Below are 18,823 nucleotides of genomic sequence, written 5' to 3'. Positions count from 1 at the left end.
GCCTGCCTTCCTTTGATTCTCTCTGAACTGCCTGGTCTTTTTAATGTTTAATGTCAACCATTTGTGCAGATAGCATGAAGTAGAAAAGATCGGCGATGGCCGATGCTAGCGTTAGCATTTCTCCCCCGGGCTTAAATTGTGTATTATAGAATGATCACACCGGTAACAGTACTCTTCAAAGGGTTCACGAAATATGAGTACTACTCTTACTGTTTAACATTTTGGGTTACTTAATGTTACTTCATATTAAGGCTAATAATAATGACAAGGCTGTAATGCCAACTAACATGCTAGCTACTAGCTAGGTAGCTAACTTGATCCAGCCACTCCTGGTCCTTTCATCAGACGGGAAGCGAAAGAACGAGCAAGACCCATTGCTGGTATGATAACAACCTGGTACTAAGCACACAGTTATCTTATCTGATCTTAGCTATCTCTTAGTGGAGGAAAGCAATTGTGACATCACTCTGGGATTTGTAGTCTTTCTAGTTGCATATTTTTCATAGTCTTATATTTCAACAGTTTTACGACAAACTGTGACTTTTTTGACATGGAAATTATTTTGTAAGATTGACAAACATCATATGTGTAATTCATTGCACAATTCAAACGGGATCGAAAGATACGTTTTTTCTTTCCATTGACTTCAATACATTATTTTTCCGAAATAAGGTCCCATGGACCGGAAGTAGATGGGCGTGACTTCGCCACTCCTATAGAGCTAAGGAAATGAAATGCCTGAAGCAAGCATTATTAGCAGGAGGTTTTCAAAACCACCACTATTCTATTTTTCAAACACAAGTATTACATTGCTGACTTCCATATAACCTGTGGGTAACTATTGGAGCATCACCCGACCTTAAAACATGGAAGCAGGTAGTATAGTTAATTGAAGCACAAGCAGTTTTATGATGGTTTTGAAAAAACTGGAAATATGTAGTCTCCTCTTTTTATTCCCTTCTTGACATAACATCTTCTTCTCACCATGCTTTATGTAAAAATGTGAGTTGAGGTCAAAGTAACTACTGTATGTGCTTCAATGTATGACAACATATACGCAATGATTTTCCAATATCACTCAAAGACAAAAATAGATACTTAATCACATTATATTGCCTGGAGTTGGGTATACAGCAGAAAATAAACCAAAATAACCAAAAAAACACAAGTTCTGTATTTCATATTCCTTGATTGCATTGTAATTGTTTGCTGACACCATGGGAGTAAACCATAACCACACTTTCTCTTAGCCAGACTAAAGTGCTTGGTTATAAGGTTAAGGCTGTTTTACTGTCAATTTGGGGTTAATGTGATTTTTCACATTTTAAAATAAGAAAATGTGTTAAATCCAATAAAGGATTCTTTAGTGTTTCTCATTGAAACAGCAACATATTGTATATAAACCTTACGGACAATTATTCAATTGTTATTTATAGTAAAATGCTGATAAAAATAAGATGTGTTTTAAATCAAGTGGGTGCTTTTAGAACAGCTGTTCCAAAGCTGAAGAGGTTTGAAGACTGGTCCTTCAAGCAACCCACAGTCTCTCCTGTGTCCTGAGGGTTTAACAGCTACGTATGAATTCAGTGATTTGCAAAGCTATGAGTGTTTACAGTTAAATATTAAAAATCCAGTGAAGAGAAACAGTCTTTCTTTTTTAAGGAGGTTTTTTTTGGTTTTTGGTTTTGGCTGGTACTGAAAACAATGGACAATATCTAATTCTCCCACTCCACTGATCCTATTGATGGAGACTTCCGAGCAAACTGACAGAAAATTACCAGCTGCAGATGGAAGCAGTTACAAAAACTTGTGTGGATGATTTTGTTGTAGGGTGAATAGGTGAAGCGTTTCCCAGCTTATTTTCCTTAATCATTCTGCTTCTTTGATTAAGAGTGTGCACCAATCGCTGGTGAGGGATATAGAGCGAGAGAGAGAGAGAGAGAGAGAGAGAGAGAGAGAGAGAGAGAGAGAGAGAGAGAGAGAGAAGGGTGGTGGTGGGAGGAGGGGCTCACTGGTTTCTCAGCACCGCGGACAGCTCCAGTCTCCTGCCTCTGGACTGCAGGGAAGCGACGATAATGCACAGCTGGATGAAGGAAAAAAAAATCAAATCAATCCATAGGTTAACCTCCAGTTATCACTGCCATCGCACAGCATCTTGTTTGTGTCCCCTCTTCCTCTCCTCGATGGACTCGTTTTCCGGCTTGACTTTGGAGTCCAACCGCGTTTAACTGCATTGCCTCTGCGTCTCCAGTGTTTCCCCCCTCCTTCCTTCCCTGTTACTGGCAACCAAAGTGCTTTCCTTTTTTTGGGGAGGGGAGAAGTGGATCGACCTGCTCGAAGTTCCTCTGATCGCTTCTGCTCATGCTCGGCTCCCCGGCTTGTGTTAAGGAGTGGGGTTTCTCTCCGAGCCCGGGATTGGATGTTACTTTAGGATGCAGAAGGAAGAGGAAGTTTAGTAGTTTCGGCTCCGTCGGAATATGAGATAAGCGACCTGCATCTGCAACATTGGCTCCAAAACCCCTCAGATCAGAGTGGCTCAGACGAAATCTTTGTCTGTGTGTGTGGACAACAGCCAGCAAACAAGATGAGGTGCCTCTATGACTTTCTAAATTGCACGTAAGAGAGAGAAACAACACAGAGTGGTTCTTTTTACTCTGCTACTGCTGCAGGAAGCGACGTTTTCTTTCTCCGGCTGCCCAAACGAGTTTTGCATCTGAGAGGAGACTCTGGGAAATCAAAGAAAGCCTAATTTCTCTCTACACCTAATATACAACAAATAGAAAATGAAGAAGTTCCGGAAGGTGTTGGACGGTTTGACCACCTCCTCTCCGGGAGGCACTATGGGATCCCCATCGTCCGGCAGCGCGGCCGGGACCCCCACCGCGGCGCCAACTCCTAAGGAAATCGACATCCAGGAGACACTTGTGTCAGAAAACTTTCAGATGTGTAAGGTGGGTCGATCAAAAATATTTTCTTTCATTTTAAGGCAGTAAACAACCAATAACGACTTTCTTTGTAAGACAATGTAACATCTTGGACATGGTTTCCCCCAAATTCACCTACATGATGCTTGTATCAAAATGATGTTATGTATGGATTTATGAAAGGGACAGAACAAGTTCAGCTGCTGCGCTTCGTTTGGTAACGTGATGTTCTCTGTTGAAAGTTAGCTTCTGGTTTCGAATTTCGAAAACATGTTCTCTCGCAAAACAAAAGCTTCTGGTTCTCTCTCATCCTCAGTGGCTTTTTGTTTTTAGGGCGTTATAACAGCAAGGAATCGCGGTTATTCCATTAGTCACCCAGTGTTCATCAACATAAACCCCCGTAGGCACGTGTGCACGTTGGGTGAAGCTGGCATGTGCGTGCAGTGTTGGCTTCTTCCCACTATACGGCTTCAGCCCGCTGCATAAGCTGCAGTATAGCCTACACACATGTGATATAAACAACCCAAAGGAAGTCAAGGAATAGCAGCCTCCCGTTGCATCAGCAGGCAGGCACGAATGTTGTGGGAGCAATGACATAACTGGTGTCCCTCCCTTGCATATAAAAAAAGTGCACAGGAAGCCAGCGGAGGGACCCTGCAGTACTGTCCTAGCTGATGTGCTTTTCACCAAGAAGGAGGGAGAATGAGGGAGGGATGTGGACGGTTGGAGGTGTGGGGGGGTGGGGGGGGTTGGAGGTATTTATAGCAGCCTCTGCCGCCCATTGCAGACCTTTTTCTGGATGCATCTTTGGAGCTGACTGCAGCGAACATTGCTCAATAAAGAAAACGGGGAGAATGTTTGGATACAGCTGTGAATAAATAATTGAGAACCCAAGAGAAACAGGGTTGTTCATGGAGCTATATTGGCCAGACTGGCACTAGTGGAGGGAGGGAGGGAGGGAAAGTTCTATTTTTTTCTTGTCTGTATAGAGGAGCTAGAGGAGGAGGGGAGGAGGAGTAGGAGGGAGGTTGATTCACAAGCTGAAAAGGATGCTGCAGAGCATCCTCGCCAGGCAGACAGGGAGGAGAAAGTGCCGGTAAAGAAAAAAATGACAAGGCCCATGCAGGAGGCTGCTGCTCCTTCAGTGATTGGCCAATGCATGGCTGTTATATAGAAGTTATAAAGAAGACTATAGTGTGTACAAAAAAGCCCTCCATTCCCACCTACATCACATTTCTTCGCTGGGTTTTTAATGTATTCTGTGCAGGTGCAGGTTTGAGTTTGTAGAATGTACAGTGGTTACAGTGAGATTATGTGTGTGATTTATACATTATATTGTCACATTTCTGCCACTATCACCATTACGTTTCTATAGTCCTTTGTTTGGGCCTTAATCACCATGGCAACATCAAGCTTGACAAAATACTCCCCTCAGGTGTAGTGTCAAAACATGCTAAGACACACTATCTGAAAGTAATAGTTAAATAAAGTCGGTATTGTTGTACAAAGTGTGCAAAAGCATTGTTGTTGTCGAAGTAGGGAAGTGCTTTCTCATGTCTTGCCGCGCAGAAGGTGGGATGTAGACATGCTCACACAGTGACCTGAAGAACCATGAAAAGTCTGGGGCTTTTAACTTTTTCCTCATTTATTCAGCAATTAAATATATGCATTCCATACAAGCCAAAAACTGATTTATACTCATTTAGGTTTGAGGGGGATATATGTAAATATTGAAGTGTCGGATAAAAAGAGAAATGGTGTATATTTTTCCCCTATTTTCCCATGTTTTGTGTCAGTGTGAAATGTGTCCAGTATTGAGTGAGATTTTTGTGTCCAACCCTGGCTCACTTGGAGAAGTATTTTTTCTGAAATATTGTGTCGTATCAACATTGTTGAAATGATGTCATGACATTGAAAATCCTTTAGAAAACACAGAGCTCCTCTTTCTGTACAAGCTGTGACAACCAATGCACTCCTGTCTCCAACTCTCATTGTTGATTCCTCCATTTTATCCGGCAACTAGTTACATGACGCATTTTCAAACCGACCAGGTCATATGAAATGTAAAGAAAAACATTTATTTCTTTGTAGGGTCTTTTAATGTTGTCAGACCCTGATTATACCAATCTGAGAAATCTGCATAAACAAACATGGGTGCAGCCTTCTTACTTGAAATTAAAAACGTTTTAAAGGTAATGATCCCTTAATGTAAACACACGTGGCCCTAAAATTGGTCCAAAAACGTATACAGTAATAACCTTTCTGGAAGGCAGCTGAGGGAAATACAAGGCACCACCCACATTTTCCATTTCCATTCATTGCCCCAGATATTTTTAGATCAGATACACACTTTTATAACAGGGGGATAAATCTGTGAGCGTGGGAGGGTTTGGCATCTTGGCTAACTTCTCGAAGTCAGTCATGACTTCTGTCCTCGTTGTGCCATGTGGGAAGATGCAACAACCATTTTTTGTTTGGATCCTACAGCTTCTTTTTGGTTTATGTAATGTAGCAATGTTTGGTGCGATCTCACTCAGACTGGAGGTGTAAAGGTGGGAAAGAGGAGGGACAGAGGCAGCTGTGAGTCTGATTGAATCTACAGGTTTGTTTAAGTTTACAGCAGTATGTGTTCATTTGTGTTTGAGAGAAAGTGGTATAAACAGACAGAAAGTGTTAGTGTCTGAGTGTTGAACTGAATTCCATTGTGTTGGTGGGTTGAATTAATTGAAATGAATGATACAATAAGGAGGTAATAATAAGACTGATGAATCACTTTACAGCAAAAGGAAAAAAGACAAGAAACAGGCTTGTCTCATGTCAGTAGTGTGTTGGTGTGATAGTGTAATGGAGCCAAAGGGAAGTACAGCAGGAAGGCAGAAGGCTGAGTCATGGTTAAGGCCAAGCAAGTTTTATGGATTTAATGGATTTAATTCTCTAAAAGCGCTGACAGCTTTCAGGCTTTAGGACTAAATAAAACACTCTTCGCGCTGCAACGCTCCAATGCGAATCATTTGTTGAAAATAGCAGAGAAACATTTTTTTCCAACCCGAAAACCGAAATGTTCCCTACATAAAATCCCTCATAAATACATCACCCTCAAATGCAAAACACGCATATTCTAAGCTGTACTCTAGAAAAGAAACAGCACTTTGCCTCTGGCTAAAACTGCAGTACAGCAACCCAACAACGAGGAGCCAAAACATGGGTAAAATACTTCTCTCAATATTAGTTTAGCAAAGCTGCAGAGTTGACACAAGCTTGTGAACTTTGGCGAGGGTGTGGGCTGCAGTGTCTGAATATAAATCCTGCAGTCCGGAAAGGGCACAGCGTGTACTCACATACAGGGTCTCGAGACCACAGAGAGCGGACAAACTGTTAGCACCAGGTATGAAAGGGAAAACACTCTGACAGTGAGGCAGGTCAGAGGGAATAACCTGATTTATTTAAGCTGTGAGGAAGGGCACGAAAGAGCAGCTCAGAAAAAAAGTTGTATCTGAAAGCTTTTCATGCCTTTGACTGGGATGGCTAATTCAGCCTTCAGCCATATTGGGTTCCTACTGGTTGACCAAACAGTAGGAAGCTTTGCATATGATCTCTGGTGCCACATGATGACAGAATCAGGATTCGGTGTAAACAGCTTGAATCATGGATCTGTTCTGTCTCCTTTGAGAGTTACAAGCTGCTGCTGATGGTGGTGTAATAATCTTCGTACGTGCTTTATTGCAAAGAAGCCTCATTCGAGTGCTATGCATACAGAAATGTGGCTGCTAAACAGGTGTATCCCTTAATGGCCAGCCTCAAGTGGATTTTCCAGCACTCATCATGTCAGCCTGCTTAAGGATCGGGACAGTTACTTTGCATAGCTGTCCTTTGCAATTTTCTAGATGTCAAACTAGTAGAGCCCTTTTGAAAAGAGTTAGGACACAAAGCTTGAAGCATGAATGCTAAACACTCTGCAGGAACTGACGACCAGTCAGCAACTAGATTAATGTCTCATATAATTTAAGGTTTACTGAAGGCGAAATCAGGAAGAGACTAAACAAAACCTATATTTAAGTATACAAGTTGGCTGAATTTCAATCTTTAAATCCATACCTCGGTTTGAAGTCATGTTTATTCAGGTGTATGTTATTTCTCTTCACTTCAAGGTTCTGTGGTTAGGAAAAATGTAACTATAGAAAAACAAGAGAGATACATTAAAGAATGTATTTAAAGAGCTACTGATACTGCCCTCAAAAAGTAATTCACAGTAAAAAGAACAAAATGTTCAGCTTGCATATTCCTGTTTTAAAGCATAAAAACAAAATACATTTTTAGAGTCTTCAAGCGTATTGTTCAATGCTGTTACACAGGTAGTTTTTGTGCCTCTCAGTGACCATTATTTAAAATGGAACAAAGATTGGTGCCCTAAAACTTTGCCTAAAAACTGTCACAAAAAGCTGCTTTGATTTTTTTTTACAGAATAACAAACATCACCTCTAAGACAGAGTTTAACAAATTATTTTTGATTATAAGCATCACAGAAGTCGTAGGACAATTTCACTGAGTTGTAAAAATGCTTATGTATCTGAAAAAAGAACCTCTTCACATTTGGAAAACCACCAGCCAGATGTTTAACACTAATCACCAGCGCCTGTAGTGACTGTCATTTGCATTCTGGGAAGTCTCTACCTCAGCTGACTTCATTTAAATTTAATTCGCCCTTCTTCTTTTACCCTATCACTTCTCTAAAGTGGAGTACCCACTATAGAATTGTAATCAATGAAAAGTACTGGTTTCTATATTCATATTCAAGTCCTGCCTGTCGCTGTGAAGAACATGGTTCTAAACCCCGTTAATTGGAAAATTCTCAATATACTCGTATTTAAGCTGTGAGGAAGGGCACGAAAGAGCAGGATGAATGTAAGCGGATGTGAAAAATGTGATTTGTGAGTGTCGCCTTTGTCAGAAAGATGAACTCATACTTGAAAGCACATCTGCTTTGTGAGTTATATTGAAGTAGAAGTAGTTTAGTCTATGCCTTCAATAGTCAGGTGTGTGACATATGAATGGATCTTTATAGAATCAGAGATTAATACACTTGTTAAAACTTCAGCAAATCAACTGTTTCATCAGATTAGAAATAATTATCATTATTTGCAGAACCACAAGAGGTATTTTTGTGGAAAACTGGGAGGAATAAAAATGGACATGGCAGAAATATCTCAACAACTTTTCAATAGATTGTCACAATATTTTGTTGGAGACATTCATGGGCAGGTCAAACTTGTATGTGTCTTGTGAAATAACTGTTCAACTTGCACCTAATGTATTTAGAATTTATTTTCCACAAGACAAATCATCAGTAGTGTATTATAAACTATTAGCCAAATAGTTTTGGTATGATTGCTCACGTTGTACATTTTACTGAAGAAAACATTTTTTGTTAAACTCATGTTTGAATCTCAGAGTTTAAGAATTGGCCATCCTTTGCCTTTCTCCTGATTGTATGATACATGGGTTTGTAAATATGGCACTCTCTTAAAAAGCGACCACACAAGCTTTCATGGGTGCGTCGAGTCAGTAGGTTGACTAATAGTCTCACATTACCATGTGTGGGATCAATTAGGGAGGAGTTTGTGTCTGTTTGCGGCTTAAAATAAGAGACGTGTGTGTGGTGTGTGTGTGTGTGTGTGTGTGTGTGTGTGTGTGTGTGTGTGTGTGTGTGTATGTGTGTGCGGGTTTGTGTGTGTGTGTTTGTTTGTGTGGGTGTGTGTTTGGTATGCAGTATCCATCCCTTACAAATCATTTAGGTATTTGTTCTTTAATGCTTGAAGAATCTTCTGCCTTTCTTATAATTATCTCAAAATTAAACAATAATATTCACCTAATTATTATTATATGAAATAACTTACATTAGCATGTTCAAATAACATAAAACACAAGCAGAATATTATTTAGGCTGTTTGGCATGAGCAAAAAATGACAAAAACATTATAAAAGTATTCATAAGACAAGACCCTACTGAGACAGAGGGTGTTTCGTGTTTCTCAATGTCGAGGAAGGATCCTTCAGAGCCACTATTTCAAGGATGCTACGTCATCAAATCGCGCCGAAGGACTGTTCCAATGTCCAGGATCCTTGGAATTCTACCGAGAACAGGGGGTGTTTCTCAATGTCGAGGACGCTTCCTTGATAGGACATGTCCTTCCGAGTCAGGTCCTTCAGAAGAATCCTTCCTAGCATCGGAGAACGAAGAATGGAACAGACTAGCAGGTGTGCGTCATATGCAAGGCCCGCCTTAAATTGAGCGTGATTTGTTTGAAGACTCATAACTGATTTGCGAAGAATGAAGATGCACTTGAGTAACTGTATTTGGTAAAATGATCATCTCTCCAGGGGAGAACCACTATACAAACATACAACGTTGTCCTTCTGTTTGCAGCCTTGAGAAAGTCCTGGAGGATAAGCAGCCATAACAAAATCCTAAAATCACCATCACCATCACCAATCAATAATAAAGTGTGTATTCATATCATACTTGATGTCTGCAAACTTTTGTACACATATTGGTGCACATTGTAGCACAAACCACAAATATCAACAAAAGAAGCAACGTCAAAACAAGGTTCATTTAATTATTTATTTAGGTGCAAAACGCTCTAAGGCCTCATTCAAACCTAATAGTCCGCTTCTCTGGTGCGTACCAGACGATAGTTTGTTCCATTGTTTCTTTTTTCAGAAGGTTCGGTTTGCGTTCACACGGGCAAAACTCAAACGGACTATAAACTTTAAACACAAGTCATGTGCACATTTACCAAGCCACTGAACATACTTACATTTAAGTGTGTACTGCCTGGATTCAGCCATTTCCGCCAAAGAATTTGGAAATTGGTCCGTGCGCAAAGCATTGTGGGTCTTTTAAGTCCGCCGAGGATACACATGTGCATCCTCGAAATTTCCCGCAACGAAGGACTCAGTCCTTTGTAGAATTCCAAGGATGCTGTACATTGGAACAGTCCTTCGGCGGGATTCGATGACGTAGCATCCTTGAAATAGTGGCTCTGAAGGATCCTTCCTTGACATTGAGAAACACCCTGAGGATCCTTCAGAGCCACTATTTCAAGGATGCTACGTCCAGGAAGTACACATTTAAATGTAAGTATGTTCAATGGCGTAGTAAATGTGCACAAGACTTGTGTTTAAAGTTTATAGTCCATTTGAGTTTTGCCCGTGTGAACGCAAACCGAACCTTCTGAAAAACGAACTGTCATCTGGTGCGCACCAGAGAAGCGGACTATTAGGTTTGAATGAGACCTTAGAGCGTTTTGCACCTAAATAAATAATTAAAATGAACCTTGTTTTGACTTTGCCTCTTTTGTTGATATTTGTGGTTTTTGCTACAATGTGCACCAATATGTGTAAAAAAAGGTTTGCAGACATCAAGTATGATATATGAATGGAAAGGATGTACAGAAACGCTTTTTTGGAAAGCTAAGAGAATGAAGAAAGGTGATTGAAGATGATACATTAATGTAAATGTATGTATACATTTAAATATGCAGTATTCAAAATGGGGGGGAGCCAGGGGGAGCTTGGCTCCCCTAAAGAGGGGGGGAGCTCCCCTGAAGGCCGACTTTGAGATAAATAAGGGGAGCCCAAGAAATCGTGCAGATTAGAAATGTTGAGTTTCTGTAAATAAAAGTTCTTGAAATAAATAATAGTCATTGTTCATTACAGTTTATGAATATTTGTTGCATATTTGTGAATATTTCTGGGTGTTGCCATCTGTACGTGGTGGCGCTGCATTCTTTACGCTACTTACGTTGCTATGGTTATGGCGGTGATGCCGGCGCGGTATTCGAAATGTTCATATTGATATTTTTTTTACTTTATAATACAAAATAGGGCGAAACGAAAACAGCCAAGCCTCGCAGCTTTTGGATTCACAAGCAAAGAAGCGAAGGAATCTAAAAATAACTTTTAGCGGCGTTAGGGTCGATTTTGACAGCTCCACACCGAGGGAGAGGCCTGCCGATGCGGAGCCTGAAGAGGCTTCAACAATGAAAATGGAATGAAAGGTAGCCTATCCATGGCTTTTCATAAATAAAAAAAAATGTGGATGTGAGATTTGCAAAGAGGCAACAAGTATATTGATCTCCCTGCCGCTCGCTGAAAAATCCACCGCCAGTCAACAGAGCGTGCGTGTGACATATTTAGTAACAGGATGTGCACTGAAAAATAGGGCTCCCCTGAAAGCAAATTGGTAATTTGAACACTGTACAATTATGTAAGTAGGAATAGCTTGCAGAAATGATTTAAAGGATAATCATTGATCAGCAGTAAGTAAGAGGTGGGAATTAAGTATTTGCTTCCTCCTGCTCCCTTTTGGACATATGATTATGAACATTGATAAATACTGTATTCTGTTTTTCACATTTGTTATTTTTTTTTTTAATCTATTCGAAATAAAGATGGAAATGAAATGAAATACACATTTTATTATTGATTGGTGATGGTGAATTTATGATTTTCTTATGGCTGCTTATCCTCCAGGACTTTTTCAAGGCTGCAAACAGAAAGAGAACGTTCGGTGTTAGTATAGTGGTTCTCCCCTGGAGAGATGATCATTTTACCAAATACAGTTACTCAAGTACATCTTCGATCTTCGCAAATCAGTTATTAGTCTTCAAACAAATCGCGCTCAATTTAAGGCGGGCCTTGCATATGACGCACACATGCACACTTGCTAGCCTGTTCCATTCTTCATTTTCCGATGCTAGGAAGGATTCTTGCCTAGCCTCTGAAGGACCTGACTCGGAAGGACATGTCCTACCAAGGAAGCGTCCTCGACATTGAGAAACACCCAGAATCTATGATGTGACAATGGTGTGGAAAAACAAGCATTTTTATAATTTTCTACTTTGTTCGTGACAGTGTGTGTTTGAAAAAGGAACAGCGGCACATTTTTGTGTGGGATTTCAAACTGCTTTGTCCACTGCATGTGGCAGCAGACCACCCGCCTCACCTCATTCTGTGCAAATATAATGGATTGAGCTTTTACAGCCATTTACTTCACTCCATTGTCCATCACTTCACTCTCATTAGGTCTGTTAATCCATTAATCAACCACAGCAGTAATTCCTCTTTTGTGTGATGTGTGGCTCCTAATGAGAACTATTCAAATGTATTTTTTTATTTCTAAAGGGAACCAGTCAAGTTAAAATGTATTATGAAGGAGAACCTAGGTAACATTTGAGGGCCCAAAGGTTCACCTACATTGCATTTTTATTAAATCCCCATAGAGTTCTGTGGCTGCATCAATGTTCTGGGCAGAAGGAAGATTGTGGGAGTCAATCATCTGTTCACCTATTTTGTATAGAACTTCTATAAAAGGCAGTAAATGCTTTGAAAATTACAGAGATGTTTAGCAAATAGTCAAACAATTTTCTGTTGTTTTTTCATCCTTCAACCGTGAAACATCCTATTCATTGATGCATATTATCACACATGTATTGCCATTTGTGTGCATTTTACTGTCAGGGAAAATATGAGCATAAACAAACACTATGTTTTAGTGTGTGAATATGACTGCTGAGATGATTGTGGAAAACAATCAATTTAGAACTGCAATACCGCAAAGCTTCAAACCACCATACAGTTTCTCCACTGCTTCTCTGAGTGGTTAGTGAATCTCTCTGCTCTTAAGTGCTATACTCTCGAGCACTTGACAAACCTCATCTACTTGATGTCTCTCTAAAATATCTAAACGGTGTATGCAGGAGCTGGAGTTAATAGAAACACAGCTCAATAGAGGATTCTAGGTATCTTTACTAGTAAAAAATGCAGATAAACGTGCCTTGCATCCATGTTTAATAAGTAAGAGAGACAATTAAAGGAGGAACACACTTCAACTGCAACCTAATCCATATTTAGTACATTTTTACAATTTTCTTAATAAAGTCAACTGAAAACTTGATCAAAACTATATACATCTAAAGCAATAATAGTAAAAGTAACCCATTTAGGCATATATATTTATATCTTAATAATATTGCATTTTTACAAATACTCATTCTGTTTATTATTCACTTTCTATGATGAAGTTTTGCTCAACTGACCAAGAAAATGAGTTTTTTACTCATCATTGGGTCTTTGCGAAGTGCCATGATAGCGTGCAAGCTAATCACTCAAGCTAATCACATTAGCCTGCAGTATGATTACTTCAGATGAAATCAGTTTAAAATGTATTATCATAAACATTTCAGAAAGCTTTTAGAACCATACAGAAAAAACAGAATGACAGGAACAACTACTAACATTATAAATGTTTTCTTAGAAACCAACCTCACGTGAATGGGGGTCCTTCTCAAGGGTCATAAAGGGCAGAGTTGACATGTTACATTATGGAGTCGTTGGTAGTAACATGTGACTATTTCATCCAGTCCTACTCTTTCAAATAAGCCTCAGGCATGATGCATGATGCTGATGCAAAGACTGATTTAATGATATGCCTGCTGCTGTGGGTAAAAGGTTGAACCACATACAAAGTGCATCCACACATAACTGGTTTCTGACCCCTCATCTGAAAGCACAACATGAAGCCCCAGTGTACAATCACCACAATCCCCTCCTCCGTACCCTTCACACAGAGGAAATTGCTTCTGCTTGTGATATTGAAATTATGTGTTGCTTTTTAGCCCATGCTTTCATCTGAAGAGACACCTGCTTAACATTCAGCACATTTTACCCTTTAATGGTTTGTGTTAAATGCTTCCAATTTGAAAAACATTTGTATTCTTCAATGTCATATAGTGGTTTTGTATTTATAATCATCTATGCAAAAAAACATTTATTATTACAGATGCATATACAAATACAAGTGTTTACGTACAAATCCCTCTTGCCACTCACATAACTCTGTGTAGTCTGCAACACATACTGTACACATGGGCCCACTACAGTCAGCTGGGAGGGAAGCTTATCCAGCCGAATTCATTCGTTTATATATTTCCGGAGCTATCACACTGCATTCTTACCCTGTTCACATTCATGTGCTGTTCTGTGTGTGCATTCATGTGCCATGCAGTAAGAGCACGGAGGAAGTGCCTATTTGATCCCTCAGCCTCAGAGAAGAATGAAAGTCCTTCCCTTCATCGCTTGGTTTTCAGCATGACAGAATTACTCCCTGAAATCATTGAATCACCTTATTCACGGTAAAGACAATGGAGAACAAAACAATAAGTGGTGGAAAATAATTTATATTTGAGTGTTGTGTGTTTTGTAATAATGGACCAAGAATCTCTTTAAATAAAGATGATGATGAATAAGGACTTGTTTTACAATTAAAATAGCATATGGCAGACCGTACTTGCCTACTCCAGCATTTCTTTTTTTATTATCTCAGCCTATATTTGAGAGACAGTTTTGACCATTTATCTATATCTTTAATATATTTGTATGTATCTACATTTTGAATAGTTGTTTCAACTTGTTTCAAGAGCTAAAATGAAAAAAATACAAAATTGCCCTGGTTCCTGAGGTAAACCTGATGGTTATAATGAACTATACATGCCGGTTATAAAATAGAGGCAAGAGTGTATCTTATAAGAAATGAATGTGATCCTGCTGTGTTGTGTAACCACTGTGTGTTTCCACTCGTTTCCCACATTCAGAAACCCCTGATCTCCTCTTACACCCCTCCCTTGAACATCTACTCTACTCCCCACGTTCTGAATTGCCTCTTTTTATACGGTTCTGCTCCCAACTAGATCAAAGGAATTTTAAAGCAACCTCAAAATATCTCCCTTCAAACACTGATGGGTGATGCCTTGCGTATCTTTGATGGGCGCTCTGTCTTTGTAACGTCTCTATAAACTATAATAGATGTGTGTGATGGGAATACTCTACCTTTCACTGCACAACTGTCTCTCATCCTGACGTTTGGCCTGAAGGGACAGGTGCTAAAACACCTGGATGATGTAAAGGCAAAATGTGCATGCACCAAAGGCAACACACACACACACACACACACACACACACACACACACACACACACACACACACACACACACACACACACACACACACACACACACACACACACACACACACACACACACACACACACACACACACACACACACACACACACACATAATGTATTATGTGTCACGATCTGTCTGTATTGTATTTTGTCTTGTCTTTTTCTGTCTTTTGTTTCATGTTTTATTTTGAAAGGTCTTCACCTCCTGTCTTGCCTGTTTCTGTCTGCGTTGTGTCTTGTTTAAATCTGTTGGGGTTCCCTGTCGTTAGTTTCCCTAGTGTGTCCAATTTACCCGATTGTGTTCACCTGGTGTCCCTTTGTTTTCTCCTCCCTCCTCACCTGTGTCTTGTTTGTGTGATTAGTCTTGTGTGTTCTGGTTTTTCTGTCTGTCTTTGTCGGTTCGTCTTCTGTCATGACTAGTTCTTCGGTGAGTGTTCTGTTTTGTCTTTGTTTATCTGCGCCTAGCCTTGAAATAAAGGAGTTTTTCAGTTTATATCTGCATTTGGGTCCTGCCTGCTTCACACACCGTAACATTACGAACCGACTAACGATATGGGTCCAGCAGATCCGTTTGAGCAGGAATTAGTGGATTATACCTTTTCTTTGTCTGACTGCGCTCATCGATGGATAGGAGCGGTCAGGGTTCAGCAGCGAGATGCTGCTCTGGCAGATGCAGTCCACCTTACGCTGAGGAATCAAGATTTGGTTAAATTCTTACCGGCCTGGCTTTTGGATTACCTCACGGTTTGTTTTCCCGATCCTGATAGACCCAGGTCTCCAGATTCCCTTTTTGATACCACACGCATCGGTGTGGTCCGTCTGGCGTCAGCCCCTGCTTCTCACCCAGTGTTTGCTACAGTCCAGGAGCCATTCGCTGGTACTCGTCCAAGCGGCTCCTAAGAGGAGTCGCAAGGCCAGGTTAGCAGCACGAGCCCAAAAGGCCATGGTTCCAGAACCAGTTCAGCCCCCAGCAGCCATGGTTACAGCCCCAGTACAGGCCCCAGCAGCTATGGTTTCAGCCCCAGTTCTGGCCCCATCAGCCATGGTTCCAGACCCAGTTCTGGCCCCAGCAGCCATGGTTCCAGCCCCAGTTCTGGCCCAAGCAGCCATGGTTCCAGACCCAGTTCTGGTCCCAGCAGCCATGGTTCCGGCCCCAGCGGCCATGTTTCTGGCCATGGTTCCAGACCTAGTTCTGGCCCCAGCAGCCATGGTCCCGGCCCCAGTTCTGGCCCCAGCAGCCATAGTCCCAGACTCAGTTCTGGCCCCAGCAGCCATGGTTCCAGACTCAGCTCTCTGGCCCCAGCTGCCATAGTCCCTTCTCTGGTCCCCTCTCTAGTCCCTTCTCTAGTCCCTTCCCTAGTCCCTCCTCAGGTCACTTTCCTAGTCCCTTCTCTAGTCCCTTCTCCAGTCCCACCTCTAGTAACTTCTCTAGTCACTTCTCAAGTACCAACTCTAGTCCCATCTCAAGTCCCTTCTCTAGCCCCTTCTCTAGTCCCTACTCAATTATTTTCTCAAGTCCTTTCTCAAGTCCCTCCTCTAGTCACTTCCCTAGTCACTTCTCCAGTCCCCCCTTTAGTCTCCTCTCTAGTCCCCTCTCTAGTCCCTCCTCTGGTCCTTTCCCGAGCCCCTCCTCTAGTCCCTTCCCAAGTCCCACCTCTAGTCCCACCTCTAATCCCACCTCGAGTCACTTCTCTAGTCCCTTCTCTAGTCCCATCTCAAGTTCCCTCTCAAGTCTCCTCTCGAGCTACCTCTCGAGTCCCATCTCGAGTCCCCTTTCGAGATCCCTCTCAAGTCACCTCTCAAGTCACCTCTCGAGGTCCCTCTCAAGCCCTCTCTCGAGTCTCCTCTCGAGTCCCTTCTCAAGTCCCCTCTTAAGTCTCCGTTCAAGTTCCCTCTCAAGATCCCTCTCAAGTCATCTCTCGAGTCTCCTCTCAAGTTCCCTCTCGAGTCCCCTCTCCAGTCACCTCTCGAGTTCTCTCTCGAGTCCCCTCTCAAATTACCTCTCGAGTTACCTCTCAAGTTTCCTCTCGAGTTCCCTCTCAAGCCCTCTCTCGAGTTCCCACTCAAGTCCCTACTCAAGTACCGTTGGAGGTTCCGCTGGGGGTCCTGCCAACCCTTTGTCCTGTCCCGTTGGAGGTCCCGCCGTCTACTCTCCTGCCGGAGGTCCTGCCAATCCTATGTCCTATGCCGTTGGAGGCCCGCCGACTACTCTCCTGCCGGGGGTCGTGCCAACCCTATGTCCTGTGCCGTTGGAGGCCCCTCCGACTACTCTCCTGCCGGGGGTCCTGCCAACCCTGTGTCCTGTGCCGTTGGAGGCCCCGCTGACTACTCTCCTGCCGGGGGTCCTGCCACCCCTGTGTCCTGTCTCGTTGGAGGCCCCGCCAACTACTCTCCTGCCGGGGGTCCTGCCAACCCTTTGTCCTGTCTCGTTGGAGGTCCCGCCATCTACTCTCCTGCCGGGGGTCCTGCCAATCCTATGTCCTGTGCCGTTGGAGGCCCCACCGACTACTCTCCTGCCGGGGGTCCTGCCAACCCTGTGTCCTGTCCCGTTGGAGGCCCCGCCGACTACTCTCCTTGCCGGAGGTCCTGCCAATCCTATGTCCTGTGCCGTTGGAGGCCCCGCCGACTACTCTTCTACCGGGGGTCCTGCCAACCCCATGTCCTGTTTCGTTGGAGGCCTCAACATCACATGTCTCACTGGGGGTCCTGCCAACTCATGGTCCTCTTCCGTGGGGTATCCTGACGAAGCCTGTCCCACCGGCTCCGGTTCCTGTCCGGCCGACACCGGGTCCTGCCCGGCCTCCGGAGCTGTCCCGTCAGCGCTTTCCTGCCCGGCCTCCGGAGCTGTCTGGTCTTCGCCCTCGAGCCCGGCCCCCTGAGAGCCGCGGTCTTCGCCCTCGATCCCGGCCCTCTGTGAGCCGCGGTCTTCGCCCGCGATCCTGGCCCCCTGACTCTTCCTCCCGCTGCCTTCGCCCTCATGCTCGGCCGCCCGAGTCCCCCACCTTAGACTCTGCCTTGCCCCCGGGCCGTCCGCCCGAATTCCCCCTTTTGAACTCTGCCTTGCCCCCGGGCCGTCCGCCCGAGATCCCTTCCTGGTCCTCTGCTGTGCCCCTGGGTGGTCAGCTCAGTCCCGTCCTCCTGACCCCCTCCACCCACCCTGGTGGCCTGTGTTTTCTCCTCCCTCCTCATCTGTGTCTTGTTTGTGTGATTAGTCTTGTGTGTATTTAAGTTCTGGTTTTTCTGTCTGTCTTTGTCGGTTCGTCTTGTGTCATGACTAGTTCTTCGGTGAGTGTTCTGTTTTGTCTTTGTTTATCTGCGCCTAGCCTTGAAATAAAGGAGTTTTTCAGTTTATATCTGCATTTGGGTCCTGCCTGCTTCACACACCATAACATTATGTTATATTTCAGCTGACGTTTAAATTCACCCTGACATCCATTAAGTATATCTAACTTGAATGAGATGAGTTCATAGGGTAATGCAAGTAGACAACAGCTTATCACAATTTAAACACACCTTTTTTTAGACACCTATTTCTTTAACAAAGTCAGAATTTCAGTCAGAAAAGGTAAAACAAGTACGCTGGATAGCTCACCTGATAGAGCTGGTACTGGGCTCATACTATATATCTATGGGAGAGTCGGCCCATATTCTAGAGCAAGAGATCCTCTCGCTACTAGACAAGAAGGCTATATCTATAATACCCTCCGAAGAGAGTCAGAGCGGCTTTTATTCCAAGTATTTCCTCGTTCCCAAACGGGGACGGAACGGAAATCGGCCTATACTAGATTTGAGGGCTCTGAACAAATATCTCAAAAGATACAAATTCAGAATGCTCCCTCACACATCTCTGTTGCGTCTCGTGCGCCAAAACGAT

At 42.8% G+C, this 18,823-nt stretch overlaps 1 protein-coding gene across 7 annotated transcripts in view; it reads left to right on the top strand.

Moving 5' to 3' along the window:
• Positions 1-2,009: 2,009 nt before the first annotated feature.
• The window catches only part of stxbp5l (syntaxin binding protein 5L), a 214,687-nt gene continuing 197,873 nt past the window's right edge, over positions 2,010-18,823 (top strand). For all 7 annotated transcript variants that reach the window (XM_034110236.2, XM_034110234.2, XM_071207092.1 and 4 more), the window contains exon 1: positions 2,010-2,951. In XM_034110236.2, the coding sequence (XP_033966127.1) occupies positions 2,784-2,951 (168 nt within the window). In that variant the 5' untranslated portion in view covers positions 2,010-2,783. The remainder of the gene's footprint in view (positions 2,952-18,823) is intronic.

Source organism: Pseudochaenichthys georgianus, chromosome 21 (genome assembly GCF_902827115.2).
Source record: "Pseudochaenichthys georgianus chromosome 21, fPseGeo1.2, whole genome shotgun sequence".
In the NCBI taxonomy this organism is placed as follows: Eukaryota; Metazoa; Chordata; class Actinopteri; order Perciformes; family Channichthyidae; genus Pseudochaenichthys; species Pseudochaenichthys georgianus.
This window is presented reverse-complemented; position numbering and strand designations above follow the sequence as displayed.